General features: G+C 49.6%; 1 protein-coding gene across 2 annotated transcripts; it reads left to right on the forward strand.

Moving 5' to 3' along the window:
• The first annotated feature begins 5467 nt into the window (after nt 1–5467).
• PRKAB1 (protein kinase AMP-activated non-catalytic subunit beta 1) lies at nt 5468–12471 on the forward strand. 2 transcript variants are annotated; one of them, XM_053994213.1, is made up of 8 exons: nt 5468–5528; nt 6383–6557; nt 6970–7136; nt 8055–8148; nt 8839–8953; nt 10158–10291; nt 10779–10847; nt 10932–12471. In XM_053994213.1, the coding sequence occupies exons 2-8, from the start codon at nt 6393–6395 to the stop codon at nt 11007–11009; spliced, it is 822 nt and encodes a 273-aa protein (XP_053850188.1). In that variant the 5' UTR covers nt 5468–5528; nt 6383–6392; the 3' UTR covers nt 11010–12471. The 2 variants fall into 2 exon arrangements, with proteins under 2 accessions (XP_053850188.1, XP_053850187.1); XM_053994212.1 differs by lacking the exon at nt 5468–5528 and adding an exon at nt 5692–5945.

The following is a 12471-nucleotide window of genomic DNA, read 5'->3' on the forward strand; positions in this document are numbered from 1 at the left end:
TTCTGGTATGTGGGAAGTGTCTTTCCTAAGTTTTGTTGCCTCTTCTACTGGAAAAAGTAATATCCCTTTTTCTAACCCCTTGGACAGTTTCAGAATGAAGTGAATCACAGCAAAAGGAGGTTTCCAAAGTTATGTGGGCACCAGAGGATAGGAATAGGCAACTTGAAATATGTTTTTAACTGCCTGACAAGGGTTGAGATCAATAGGAGCTAGACACCCGACTTGTTCAGAAGCTTTTGAAAACCATACTGGAAATCTAACTTGCATCTTGTTCCTCATAAATATCTTTGAAGTCTCACTCTTAATATAATTGAGAATTGAGCCATTGTATCTTCAGTGCTTCTGAAGATAAATGTTGGTACCTTACAGTGCTATTGATTGGTATAAAAATAAAGGCTTTATATTAAACCACTTAATGTGACAGAGAGGAGAGAATGCAGCAATTCCTCTAATGTCCTTAGTGCTTCTGTGTCATAGGTAATCTTATTTTTGCTTTACTAATGTATTGGTATTGGTTCTCTTCATTTATTTATGTTTACATAAATTTTCAACCATGTTTGGGAAGTGCAGCTTGTGCTGGAAAGAGGTATGGTCCTTGTACAACCACATTGTTCTGCTGTAGGTGTGACAGAGACATCCCGAAGCAGGCAGCAAACACAGGGAGCCTAAATGACTTTTAGTGCCCAAATCAGCAAGGCCCTAGTGCCAGCAGTGGGTATGGAAGGCAGAATGCAGGTGTCTGACTGAGGAATTTGTGCCTGCTCCATATTTAAAGGGGCGTGTATAGAAATTTCATTATCTCTGACAGCTCTGGAAATTACCTGTTCTTCATTGGCACGCATCTAGGTATGGATTTGGTCCATTATTCTGCATTGGACCTACATTTTTTGGTAGGAAAAAAACCCTGTTATATGATATATGTGCCGAATGATGTTATTTGATGAAACAGAGGGAAGTGGGAAGCAGTAAGATGTATTTCAACTCAACATCTGTGTCCTGGGTGCATGAACAGAGTCTTCCTTCTGCAAAGCTGCTTCAGGCTTCCATTTTTTGGACGCAGTGTCCTCACACACTGAAGGCACCAACTAATGCCTCAAGTCCAACTCCCTTTTCTTTCCTGCACATATTACAGGCAGAGACAGATGGAAACTTGAAATTGCTGGCCTCAGCTCCTGGATCATGTTGGCACCTTTGGCTTCTTACAAGGCAGCTGCATTCTGCAAAACAGCCCAGTGCACGTATCTTGATATGTAATCCTAGAAGAGGCTTCTAAATATAAGTGGGGATTCTTTGCTGCTGTATGAAGAGGGTCAGCCAGACACTCAAAATGTGGTGTAAGTTTCTTCAGATTGCACAAAAAACAAATTCTCTTGGGGATAATACGAAATTAAATTCTTGGGGTGCCTGCCTGCAGGCACAGCCAAGGGTTTACAGCTTTCACCTGAAGATCAGCACTGGCTCTTCAATTTCTGTGGTTGCAACCAGGATCCATGAGTGGTGAGGCTCCAGAAGTTGTAGCTTTTGGATCTCTATCTTTGGATATGTGCTCACAGTGTGTTCTGCCTCTCAACCTGGAAATAGGTTGTATCTGGTTGCTGCCACAGTGTCCCTCACTCTCAGCATCTGTTCAGGTGCCTCTGCTGAAACAGTGTGCAAACATCTCTCTCTAGGCTCATTTCCTCCCCTGGGCCCTAACTTGGTCTGCCAGTTATTTATTCCTGATTGTCTCAGAAGGGGAAAGATGGAGTCATCACCACCATTAGTCTTTACTTTGTGTGCACACACACAAGAAGAGTTGAAGGGTTGAATTCCCAAAGGCAAGTAAAATCTAAATACAAGGAAAGTCACTGGGTTGACGGGGCCAAGCTGGTTAGAAACACCCTGGTTACCTGACAGCTGTTCAGGAGCCTTTGTGGAAGGTGGTGTTTCCTGGAAGGAAGAGTCCATATCACCAAACCTTGAGCAGATGTGGAACCTACCCCAGCTTTGTAGGAGATAGCTCCAGGCAAGGCTGGAGCCCTCAGGGCTCTGCAGGGCTGCTGCCTGGCCCCCAGCTTTCTGAGACTGAGCCCTCGCTCTCCACAGGCAGCACCTTCAGGCTCAAAAACTACCTAAAGATTGGTTTCCTCTTACAATCCTCCCACCTCCAAACCTCATTTTGAATCAGCAGGTCTCAGGAGGCGTGCAGTGGTGGAGCAGAGAAGGGATGCAGTGGTGTGTGAGGGGTTTCTTCTGTGCACTCCCAGCTTTCCATTTGCCAAGCACAATGGCATGTTCTGCACGCACAGCAGGACACGTGTCCCTGGGATGGGACTGAGCCTCTGACAAGGCTGCCCGACCTCTTCTGCTGCACTCCCTGCCAGCCTGGCAAAGTGGGCTAAATCCACAAGTCACCCAAAGGCAGGAGGGGGCCTGGAAACAGATCACTCAGCCACTGTAAAGACAGAGGAACAAATTTGGGACCCCAAGGCATAGTAAGAAATTTATCCAGAGGGTTTCTGCCAGTAACTGTACCCTGTCTTGAACTCTGGGGTGAGTTCTATTCTGCTCCCACGCAGCTCACTCTCCACAGCACACAAGCTGCAAGAAGCACTTGCTCATGTGTCCTTTAGAATGTGATTTATGACATGTGTGAATCTGATCTCCCAGCTCACATCTGAGGATGGCTCCTCTGAGTTTGTCATCTCTTGCTGTAGGGCTGAGTCAGCTTCCACACCACTTGCAATGACTTCTCTTTGGCTGAATAAGCTTGCATTATGTCAAGGGAAAAGAACTTAGCCAGATATCAATGGATTCTTCAGGACTTTGAACTGCACAGCCTGAGGTTGAAGGCCACTGCATTTCTTTTTTGACACCTACTCTGAGGTAAGAGAAGGGAAACTCCACTGGAAGTGAAGTATCCAGACCAAAGTAGGCTGTGTGGTCATGGTGAGCCATGGCAGCCTCATGTTCACATTTCAACCAGTATTCAGTGGGGGCTTAATTGCCTTTTGTTTTTAATCAAATAATAAGAGATAATCTAAACAGTGAAAATGAGAGATTCTGGCCTAGAGCACGGTGTTTGGTGAGTGTCATCCCTGACTTCTGTGCCTGAAAAGCTTGTAAGGTCACTCCTCACCCCATCTAATCCAAGACATGCATTCCCCTAACACAGGTCTCTCCTGACCTCAGATCTATCCTGTTTGGTCCCTACTCTCTTTTAAAATGAGTCAGCTGATAGAGGGACGGTAAGTGATATCTCCAAGGGGGTAGAGTGACTCAGTAGCAAAGATGTCACTTCACTTGACCCCTCAGCCTGTACAGCACCCAAAGTGCTCTGTAATGATTCCCAGAACTTTGACCAGCTCTGCTGAGTCTCATCGTTTTAAGAGCCAAGAACCAAAGTGCCTTAAAATTAACTTCTGACTAAGAAGATTTAATAGTCAGGCCAGGTCTAGCTCGTGTTTACTAAAAAAGGTAGGTGTGAGGGAGGGAAAAAGGAGCTGAGCTTTGCTTGTGGCTACTGACATGGCAACTAACAGAGACCACACAACTCTTCATATCCTGCAGGTCTTTTACAAGCCTCTGCTTTTAAAACCTCACATTGTCCTAGGAGGTGGTGTGGCACAGTCATGACAACAGATGGAGCATTTCTCCAATTACTTTTATCTTGTTTTATGGGCTGTGAAGAGTCTGAAAGTGGAATGTGTCCTTTTTTTTGTTAAGTGAATTTCTTATTCAGAATTAGTCACTTGTGTTTTTCCCTGGTCCTTTTACCCCAGTAGGGGCAGAGGTAGAAAAGGTATTTTGTAGGCTTCCTTTGGAATGTGGAGGCTGGTTCAGATGGGGTGGTAGAGGGACAGTTTTTATGCCCTTCAGGCTACAGAGCATAAAAGGAGACAAAAAGTCACAGATGCTGTTAAAGGGAGGAGCAAAACTCCAGGGTTCCAGAGAATCAGTGGGAGGCTGAGCTCTGCCAGGCCTGTGGCTTGTCTTTAGCTGATCCCTCGCTTCCCACATGTCCTGCATTAACAGCTGTGAGGGAATGGGGCTCCCACTCAGGCTGAGGGGAGAAAACAACATTCCAGTGAATGCAAAGACCGTGCACACAGACGTGTGTGAGGAGGTGGGGGATGATTTAGTTGTTCATGGTGTGATGTCATCCAGCCCTCGATATTCTCTCAGGGAGAAGCACCTGACAAAGGAGTCACAGGCTGATTGCTCCAGGAGTGTGCTACACCCACCAGTCACGGGGAGGGGAGACAAGAACCAGTCCTGAAAAGGCAGCAGGAACAGGGAAAACAGGGAGGAGAAGGCAGCAACAGTGAGGCTGAGATGCCTTGTCCATGGCCCGTGTCCTGTCCACAGGCCAGCAGCTCCCAGAGGTTTCGGTATGGAGCACACCATGGATGGTTCATCACCGTGGAAGGAGGAACCATCACATTTTAACAGCAGACTTTAAAATGAATGCTTGTACCTACCACAGAGTGGTTACCACAGCCTCGTGATCTGCTAGCAGTCCTTACCCTGCAGTTTGTGGTTCCTAGAAGAACAAAAGACATTGCAAACACCAGGCCCCAGATGAAGGTACTGTGGCCTGCAGTGGGTCTATGTGGCTCTTGTGCAGATCATCACAATGGTCCTGGATGGGCAAGTGATGGGCAAGACACGGTACCCTGTACTGCAAACAGTGCTGGCCAAGAGAACTGGGGAGAACAAAACAACCAGGGTTGGAGTCAGGGAATTTAGGAGCACTAAGCTGTGTGAAATGCCAAAATAACAGCAGCTGCATTTTCCAGCAGGGGCTGTGTGCAGGGCTGGGGCAATGCCTGCACACACTGCCCTGGCAGCCAGTCCTGGGCAGGGTCTTCAACCCCCAGAGGCAAAAAGGGAGCAGCTCTTCCCCAAAACACAGCGGGAGCCGGCACTGCACTGCCGCAGCCATGCCGGCAGAATTCCTCCCACAGTGTTACAGTGTGTGGATACTTCCATTTGGTAGGAATCCTGCTGTCTGCGTGCGGGTTGCTCCTATTTGTAATGACAAAAACGCGATTTATCTGCAAAGAGAACGGTGACACGCCTGCAGGCCTCAGCTCTGTGGCTGTGAGGAAAGAGGAGGAAAAAAACAGCAACAGCTGGGGAGAGCCAAGGGTAAAACCAGGTAGTGTGAGTGGGAATGCTTTGAGAAATGTATCGGTGTAATTTCATTTGGGAAACATTTATCATTTAAGGACTTGGCTTTGCAATCTGTGCCCCCCCAGGCGCCAGAGCTGACGGTTCCAGCGCGCTCTGCCCGCGGCGCTCAGGGACACGCCATTGCCCCGGGGCTCCAACACCGCCCTCAGGCGCTGCCCCGGGCACGGCGGCTCCCGGGGCGGGCACGGAGCCGTGTCCCGGCAGCAGCGGCTGCTGAGGAGGCGCGGGGGGAGTCCGCCATGGAGGCCGGGGCAGCCCGGAACGGCCGCGCCGGGCTCGGTTCCCCCCGGCGGGCGCGGGCCGGGCCCGGCGGAAGCGGAAGCGCTGCGGCGGCGGCGGGAGCGCGGCGGGCGGTGGGTGCGGGCCGGCGGGGCCGGGCCGGGCCGGGCAGGGCAGGGGCGGCTCCCGGGGCCGCGCTCCCGGGGCTGCCAGGCCGGGCTGTGCCCCCCGTGCCCCGCGGAGGTCCCGGGCTGCGCGCCCGCGGGCCCCTTCCGTGCGCAGCCGCGCGGGGCTGGGTCTCTGCCTGTCCCGGAGGAGAGCGGGGACTGAGGGAGCGGCAGCGGGAGTGAGCTCTCCCCAGGGAGTGGTCACAGCCCCGAGGCTGCCGGAGCTCCGGGAGCGTTTGGACACCGCTCTCAGGCACTGGGTGGGAGTGTTGGGTGTCTGTGCAGGAGCTGGACCGGGTGGTCCCTGTGGGGCCCTCCAGCTCAGGACATTTTGTGGTTCTTTGTTTAGAACCCCTTTCGCCTGCTCTCAGCATCCTCAGCAGGGTGACACAACGTTATTCTAGTGAGGTCACGTTTCAGGCAGGCTGCTTTTGGACCCTTCCCACAGAAAGTTCCCCTGGTGTTCAGCTGGCGAGTGCAGCGCTGTGTGCACGGGGGGGAGAAGGCAAAGAAGGAGCCCTTGGCTTGGGGAGCACAACAGCTTTGTGCTGTGTGCAGGGAGTGCTTGCTCAGCTCCCTGGGTGCCTGAGTCTGGTAGAGGAGCTCAGGCATAGAACTGTAGCACATTAGCAGCAGCAGCTAAAAACTGTCACTTAGTGCCTTTGTGCAGAGTATGGTGTCACTTTACAATGAGTTATTCAAGTTCCTGAGGCTCCAACTCAAAAACCCAGCCCAAGGCTACGGATGAGTTTTCTTTCCTGCCTGCTGGTGTTCCAGCTGTGGGAGTACCTGTGCTAATGTGGCTTTCCCTGCTCTCTTAGATCCATAGGGATGGGGAACACGAGCAGCGAGCGAGCGGGGCTGGAGCGCCACGGGCACAAAGCCTCCCGAGGGGACGGCTCAGGAGGAGCCATCAGTACCAAGGAGGGGGACAGACCCAAAATCCTCATGGACAGTCCTGAAGATGCAGACTTGTTCCATTCAGAGGAAATGAAGGTATTGCTGGTTTGTTCTCCCAGCATTGCTTGCTTGGAATGCTCTGGGGCTGTTTGCAAGCTGCAGGGATTTTGTCATTGACTTTACACAAAGCTGTCCATCCCTCTTCCTTCCCATGCCAAGGAGACAGTGAATTGGTGTTTAAGCAGGTATAATTGAGGCTGGAGGGAGGGGCATTATTTTGCTTTCCACTCTTCCTGCAGATTTGGAAGGCTTCAACACATTTGCAGGATTTGTGGAAATGAACTTGTGAACAGTATCCAGAAATGCAGCTTGTATTCTGCATCTGGCAAAAACTGCTTGTCGCAGACTTAGAGAATCGTGCCTGAGGGCAAAAAAAGTGTTCAGTGCAACACAGGTTGTCTGAGTCTGCCAGGAAAGAACCCTTTTGATTGAGACATTGTGCTTGTAGGCTCCGTTGGAGAAAGAGGAATTTCTAGCTTGGCAGCAAGACCTGGAAGTGAATGACAAAACCCCCACTCAAGCTCGGCCAACGGTCTTCCGCTGGACTGGAGGAGGGAAAGAAGTTTATTTATCAGGGTCCTTCAACAACTGGAGTAAAATTCCTCTGACAAGGAGGTAATGAAGTGCTGCTGCAGCGTGTTCCCCATGGACTGGCAGTGCTCAGTGCCATGAGGAAGGTGGTCAGCTCAGAGATGGGATTGGGCTTGATTTACCACTGTCCTGCTTCTCTCCTGGAGCCCTTGATGGCAATCTGACTTCTCCATTCTTGGATGGCACAGGGTGGAAGTTGAGCTGTGTGTCAGTTCCCTGGGCACAACGCACAGATAACCCCAAACAGTCCCTGCTGTGAGTCTGTGCCTGGAGCAGGGCTGGGCAGTGGCCAGGGGAGCTGCTTCCAGCTCAGTGTCTCTGATGACACATCCTTGCCATGTCAGTGGCTTTTGCCCAGCTCAGAGGGTCCAGAGGCTGTGGCCTGTTGGAGCAGCATCAACTGTTTCTCAGCTTTTCTGAGATGCTGCTAAAGCCTTCTGAAGAATCAGGGAGTTCACAGCCCAAGGAGTTTGGAAATTGCCAAGCAGCAGCTCTTCAGACCCAAAGGAACCCAGAAGTATCGAGTTGCTGCTTTTATCTGCTCATTGTTCATTTATTTCATGGGCATTTGGGAAATGCAATTTGTGATGGCAAATACTGAAAGGCAAGGAAATATGAGAAAGCTGATCTGGTTCCATCAGCAGATAAATGAGGTCTCGTGTGCTAACAAGTAACATGAAGATGTGAGAGTGACTTTACAAAAGCTCAGTGCCAGTTATGGGCTGTCAGGAGTGTGGGGGGACTCAGTGTCACAGAGGAAATTATCATGAGCATTAATCATTATTTGATTCTTTACCTTTGGATTGCATCACAGGTTCTCTGCCTGTTTTAGGTTTTGCACGTTGAGGAGGCTTGTGCTGTGTGTCACAGTGTGTGTCACAGTTTAGAGACCAAGGTCCTTTTCAGAATATTGCAGGGCTGATTGTTTGTCTTAAATTCCAGTCACAATAACTTCGTGGCAATCCTGGACCTGCCAGAAGGAGAGCACCAGTACAAGTTCCTGGTGGATGGGCAGTGGACACACGATCCTGCAGAGGTAATGTTTGCTTTGACTCACTGTTCATTGGGTGAGGCATCTGAAGAGGAGAAAGGGGCTGTTCCAGCTGGTGAGAGAGAGGTTTCTGATGGCTGCTGGCCTGGGTGGCAGCATCAGCCTGAGCTCAGATGGCAGGGGATGCAAAGAGGGACAGGATCTCTTGGCCATTGGTTTATAAGTGATGCCAAGCTTTTCTTGTCCAGGGCCAAACTGCCTTTTAGAGCATTGCAGCACTGCTGGCAGCCCAGAGCTTGCTGTGCCTTCCTGGCTCTCTGTGCCAGCATGTTGCTATTGCTGCTCTAGATCTTTTCACAGTCCAGTAATTGTGCCAAAATCTACCAGGCCTGTTTTTCCTCCTCTGCTATAAAATGAGCTTTAACCCCAGCCTGCCCAGCAGTTCCCCAAGTGCTTAAGGATGCAGTGTCACAGGTAACTCCAGACCAGACCTGACCCCTGCCTTGTCTGGAGCCCTGTGGGCTTGGCAGGTTCAGCTGGCATTTTCCCCTCCCAGCCCTTAAAATCCTGCCCTTCCTCTTAACCTAACACTTGCTGGGCTCTTCTCACATCTGGTCCTGTCATGTTTCAAAAGTAATGTACCTCATTCTTGGTAATGCTGATTGTGTAGTTCTGAGAGTCTATTGGTCCCACAGGCTTTTTTTATTCTGATTTTTCTATCTTGTCTTTTGCCAGCCAGTAGTAACCAGCCAGCTGGGTACTGTCAACAACATCATCCAGGTGAAGAAAACTGACTTCGAAGTGTTCGACGCTTTGATGGTGGACTCCCAAAAATGTTCAGACATGTCTGGTATGAGCTTACTGCTAACTTTATGTCACGCTTCTTAGAGCTGTTCAAAATTTCATTTTCCCTTTTTATCTGAGTTAAAGCTGCAGCAGAGATTAATCTGCACTTGTGTCAGGCCCTGTGGATGTGTGCAGGAATCACAAATGCCCAAAGGAAGGAAGTGGAATGCACAGAGGAGGAAGCCTATGACAGAGCAACGCAGATCTGATGAGGAGGAAGTCCTGGGTGCTCAATAACTGTTTGTTTGTCCCTGCTGTGTGCAGTGGCTGGGTTTAGGGCAGTCACTGGTGGATCAGTGTCTGCTTTACCACATCAAACCACGTTGACAGCCTACACTGCTCCTAATTCACTCTTCCTCTACGAAGGAGGTGGCTGAGGAGGTCAGGAGTTGCACTTTAGCAGGGGGAAATTAGGTGCATCTCCATGCTAACACAGGCTGGGGAGTATCCTCACAGTGTAGTACAAATTATCTATCTAAGAATAACACAAAAATGCAATTTTTGCCTTAAGTTTCATGTTCCAGGGTAACAGAAATGAGGTGGGATTTAGTTTGAGCCGTGTCTGAGCTCAGCCTTGCCCTGTTGGTTGCTGAGCTCTGGAGGGACGGAGCCCATGACTGAAGCAGTACCTTACACCCTCCTTCAGAAGACCTTTGAACCTGAGGCAGGAGGTGTGTTTGGGTGTGTTTTGCTCTGTGCAACTTTGCCCTGGACAAAGCCTTTTTGGAGAAAGTGTTATATAATTGTGAGGCAGGCCAGGAGGAGATTCTAGTAGATGCCTTCCCCCACAGGCTGTAGCAGTGTAGACTTTGAAGGGCTCTTCCCACAGCCCAGTCTGCAGGGGTGAGCAGTTGCCTTTCACAGGTGCATCCCATGTTCTTGTCCTTTGGAGGGAGCCTTGTAGGGCAGCCTGCACTGTGGAGTGCAGGAGAAGTGGAGCAGGAGAAGTGCTGGGCAGAGGTGACAGAGAAGTTCTGAAGTGCAGTTGTGCCCTCAGAGCTCTGCTGCCCAGAGCCCCACAGCTCATTCCAAGCCAGACTTTGGACACCAGAAATCCCCTCTTTCGGGCAGTGACTGATTCTCTGGCACTGCACCAGCTGCTGCAGTTGTACTTAAGTGCCATTGATTCCTTTAGGCTGCATGTACCTATAAAGAGCAGATGTTCTTACAAAGTTTTTAGGATTAAATATTTACCATCTCTCTGGCAGAGCTGTCCAGTTCACCCCCAGGACCGTACCACCAGGAGCCCTATGTCTGTAAGGCAGAGGAGCGCTTTAAATCTCCACCCATTCTCCCCCCACACCTGTTGCAGGTCATCCTGAACAAGGACACAGGGATTTCTGTGAGTACATCACTTTGGTTTGCTAAATAATGCCCTTGAAGGTGGGAACAGATGGGGAAAAATCTGGATACAGGCAGGGGACAGCTTAGGAAAAACATTAGGATAAGTTATTGTGTTGGTAAGTTCCTTATTATGTATGTCCAGATGGATTCATCTGAAGTAAATCTATTTTTCTAGTTGACTGTCTTTAAAATGGAAAACTAGAATGCTGTTTTCCTCCCAAAAGCTTGATCTTGTTTACTGTTAGGACACCAGAAGCACGTAAGGGATAATCACAGTCTGATTCATGGACCTGTGAGGATGCAGAGGGTTTTACCCAGAGGGACCTGGGGTTGTTCTGAAATGGTGACTGTGTTTGTGATGGACTCAGCGTGAGCAGCAGTGATGTACTGGGGGTGTGGCTGGTCACAGATGCTGTTGTCACCCCTCTGCTGTGAGGAGTGACCTGTGACTTCTGTTACTGTCACACTGTCCCTCTTCTCTGCAGTGCGACCCCGCTCTGCTCCCTGAGCCCAACCACGTCATGTTGAACCACCTGTATGCACTTTCCATCAAGGTGAGAGGCCAGGGCCTGTCCTGCCCACGGGCAGCCTGGGTGTCTGAGCGTGGCACCTGCTCACTTGTTTTCCCTCCCCTGCAGGATGGAGTGATGGTGCTCAGTGCTACGCACCGTTACAAGAAGAAATACGTGACCACTTTGCTGTACAAGCCAATATGAGCATCACAGTCATTTGTGACCAATTGTTCTGGGCCAGTGCAGTCTCAGAAAAAAATGCTTCACTTAACCAAATGTACTTCTGCTCTGTGCTGTAGCAAACAAACTCTGATTTCATATTTTTCCTGAGACTTCCAGGTTCTCCTGTATTTGCCTTATTTTGTTAGCCCCACCTCGGAAGTTCTTGGAAATGGCAGCTTCACAGCAACCAGACAGGTGGCAAAGGTGTCAGTGCCCCTTGTCAGTTAGTTAAAAAACCACCAATTTAATTAGGCTGAATAATGTCAGAACAGCAACAGATCAAAGAGCTTTAGCAGCGAGGCAGACTGGGAGTCTGCCAGCCCAAAGTCTAGAAAGTTCAGGATTCTTGGGGAATCTGATTTGAGCATAACACTCAGCAAAAGCAAGCTCATTACTGCTTCCGTTGCTCATCAAACACTATTTCAGTAGCAAGTTCCAAACTTGTCTGGCTGAAGTAAGTGTGAATATTGATGATCATTTTGTAGCAGCCTTTTCTGGGCAAAATCAGCAACATAATCATCACTACAAGCTCATTATTATTTTACAGTAGAGTGGGGTGCACTGTTTCTACTGTGAATAGCTCTGTAGTTTTTTCTCTTCATGAGAACTGAAATACATCTTTTCCCCTGTGGAATTTCTGGTAATGACAATTGTTTTTAATGGCTGGATTTTTCTGTAAATCGTAAATGTGTCTTGCAGTAATCTGCTTTTGGAAAACTGGTTTCTCTTGCTGTCACTGAGGAGGACTTCCTTAAGCTGAGAGAGGAAGGAGATGGATGGATGCAGTTTAGGGCTGAGTTCCTCGGTAACAGCCTGAGGCTGACTGTAAGTCTCCTGTGTCCAGTGGCCAAACTTACCCCTCAGTGTCAGCCCTTGCAGAGTGCTGGATGCAGCAGCACTGCAGCCCTCTGTGCCCAGGGCTGGAGCAGGGCAACTTTTTATTCTGTTTCTGTTTTCTAAGTGATTCTAGTAATGCCAGGCTGCCCGTCCTTGGTGTTGACAGCCTGTTTTATCCCAAAACAAATGCAACATTAATGCAAACCTGCTGCCAGTGTGCCCCGGGCCTGCCCAGGAGGAGCCAGGCGGGAGGGGCCCTTCCCTGGCTTGTTTTGGTGCCTGAGGCACCGTGACCGTGCCAATGATAACCAGCCCCTCCCACTGGGGGGGAAAGCACTTTGCACAAGACTCTGAGGTCTCTGTGGGAACAGAGCTGCAGCAGCCAGCGTGGAGTGGAGCGAGCCACAGTGGGAGGGTGCCTTGCCATCCTGGGGTCTGTTCACCAGCCTTGTTGCAATATCTTCAGTAGCTGAGTAGATCTGGGTCTAGTGCAATGGTTTTCTCTGAAAACTCTTCATTCTGTGCTATGAATAGTATTTGGTATTCTGAACTACAGAATTGCTTGTTTTCAGCCTCTTTAGAAACAAATAAAACATTTTCAAGAGAA

This window comes from Vidua macroura, chromosome 18 (genome assembly GCF_024509145.1).
Source record: "Vidua macroura isolate BioBank_ID:100142 chromosome 18, ASM2450914v1, whole genome shotgun sequence".
Lineage (NCBI taxonomy): Eukaryota > Metazoa > Chordata > Aves > Passeriformes > Viduidae > Vidua > Vidua macroura.

Excerpts from the sequence above, each read along its gene's own strand:
- PRKAB1 (XM_053994213.1), top strand. The coding sequence starts at position 6,393 with ATGGGGAACACGAGCAGCGAGCGAGCGGGGCTGGAGCGCCACGGGCAC. Across the intron at positions 6,558-6,969 it reads TCCATTCAGAGGAAATGAAG|GCTCCGTTGGAGAAAGAGGA; the intron begins GTATTGCTGGTT and ends TTGTGCTTGTAG. Across the intron at positions 7,137-8,054 it reads AAAATTCCTCTGACAAGGAG|TCACAATAACTTCGTGGCAA; the intron begins GTAATGAAGTGC and ends CTTAAATTCCAG.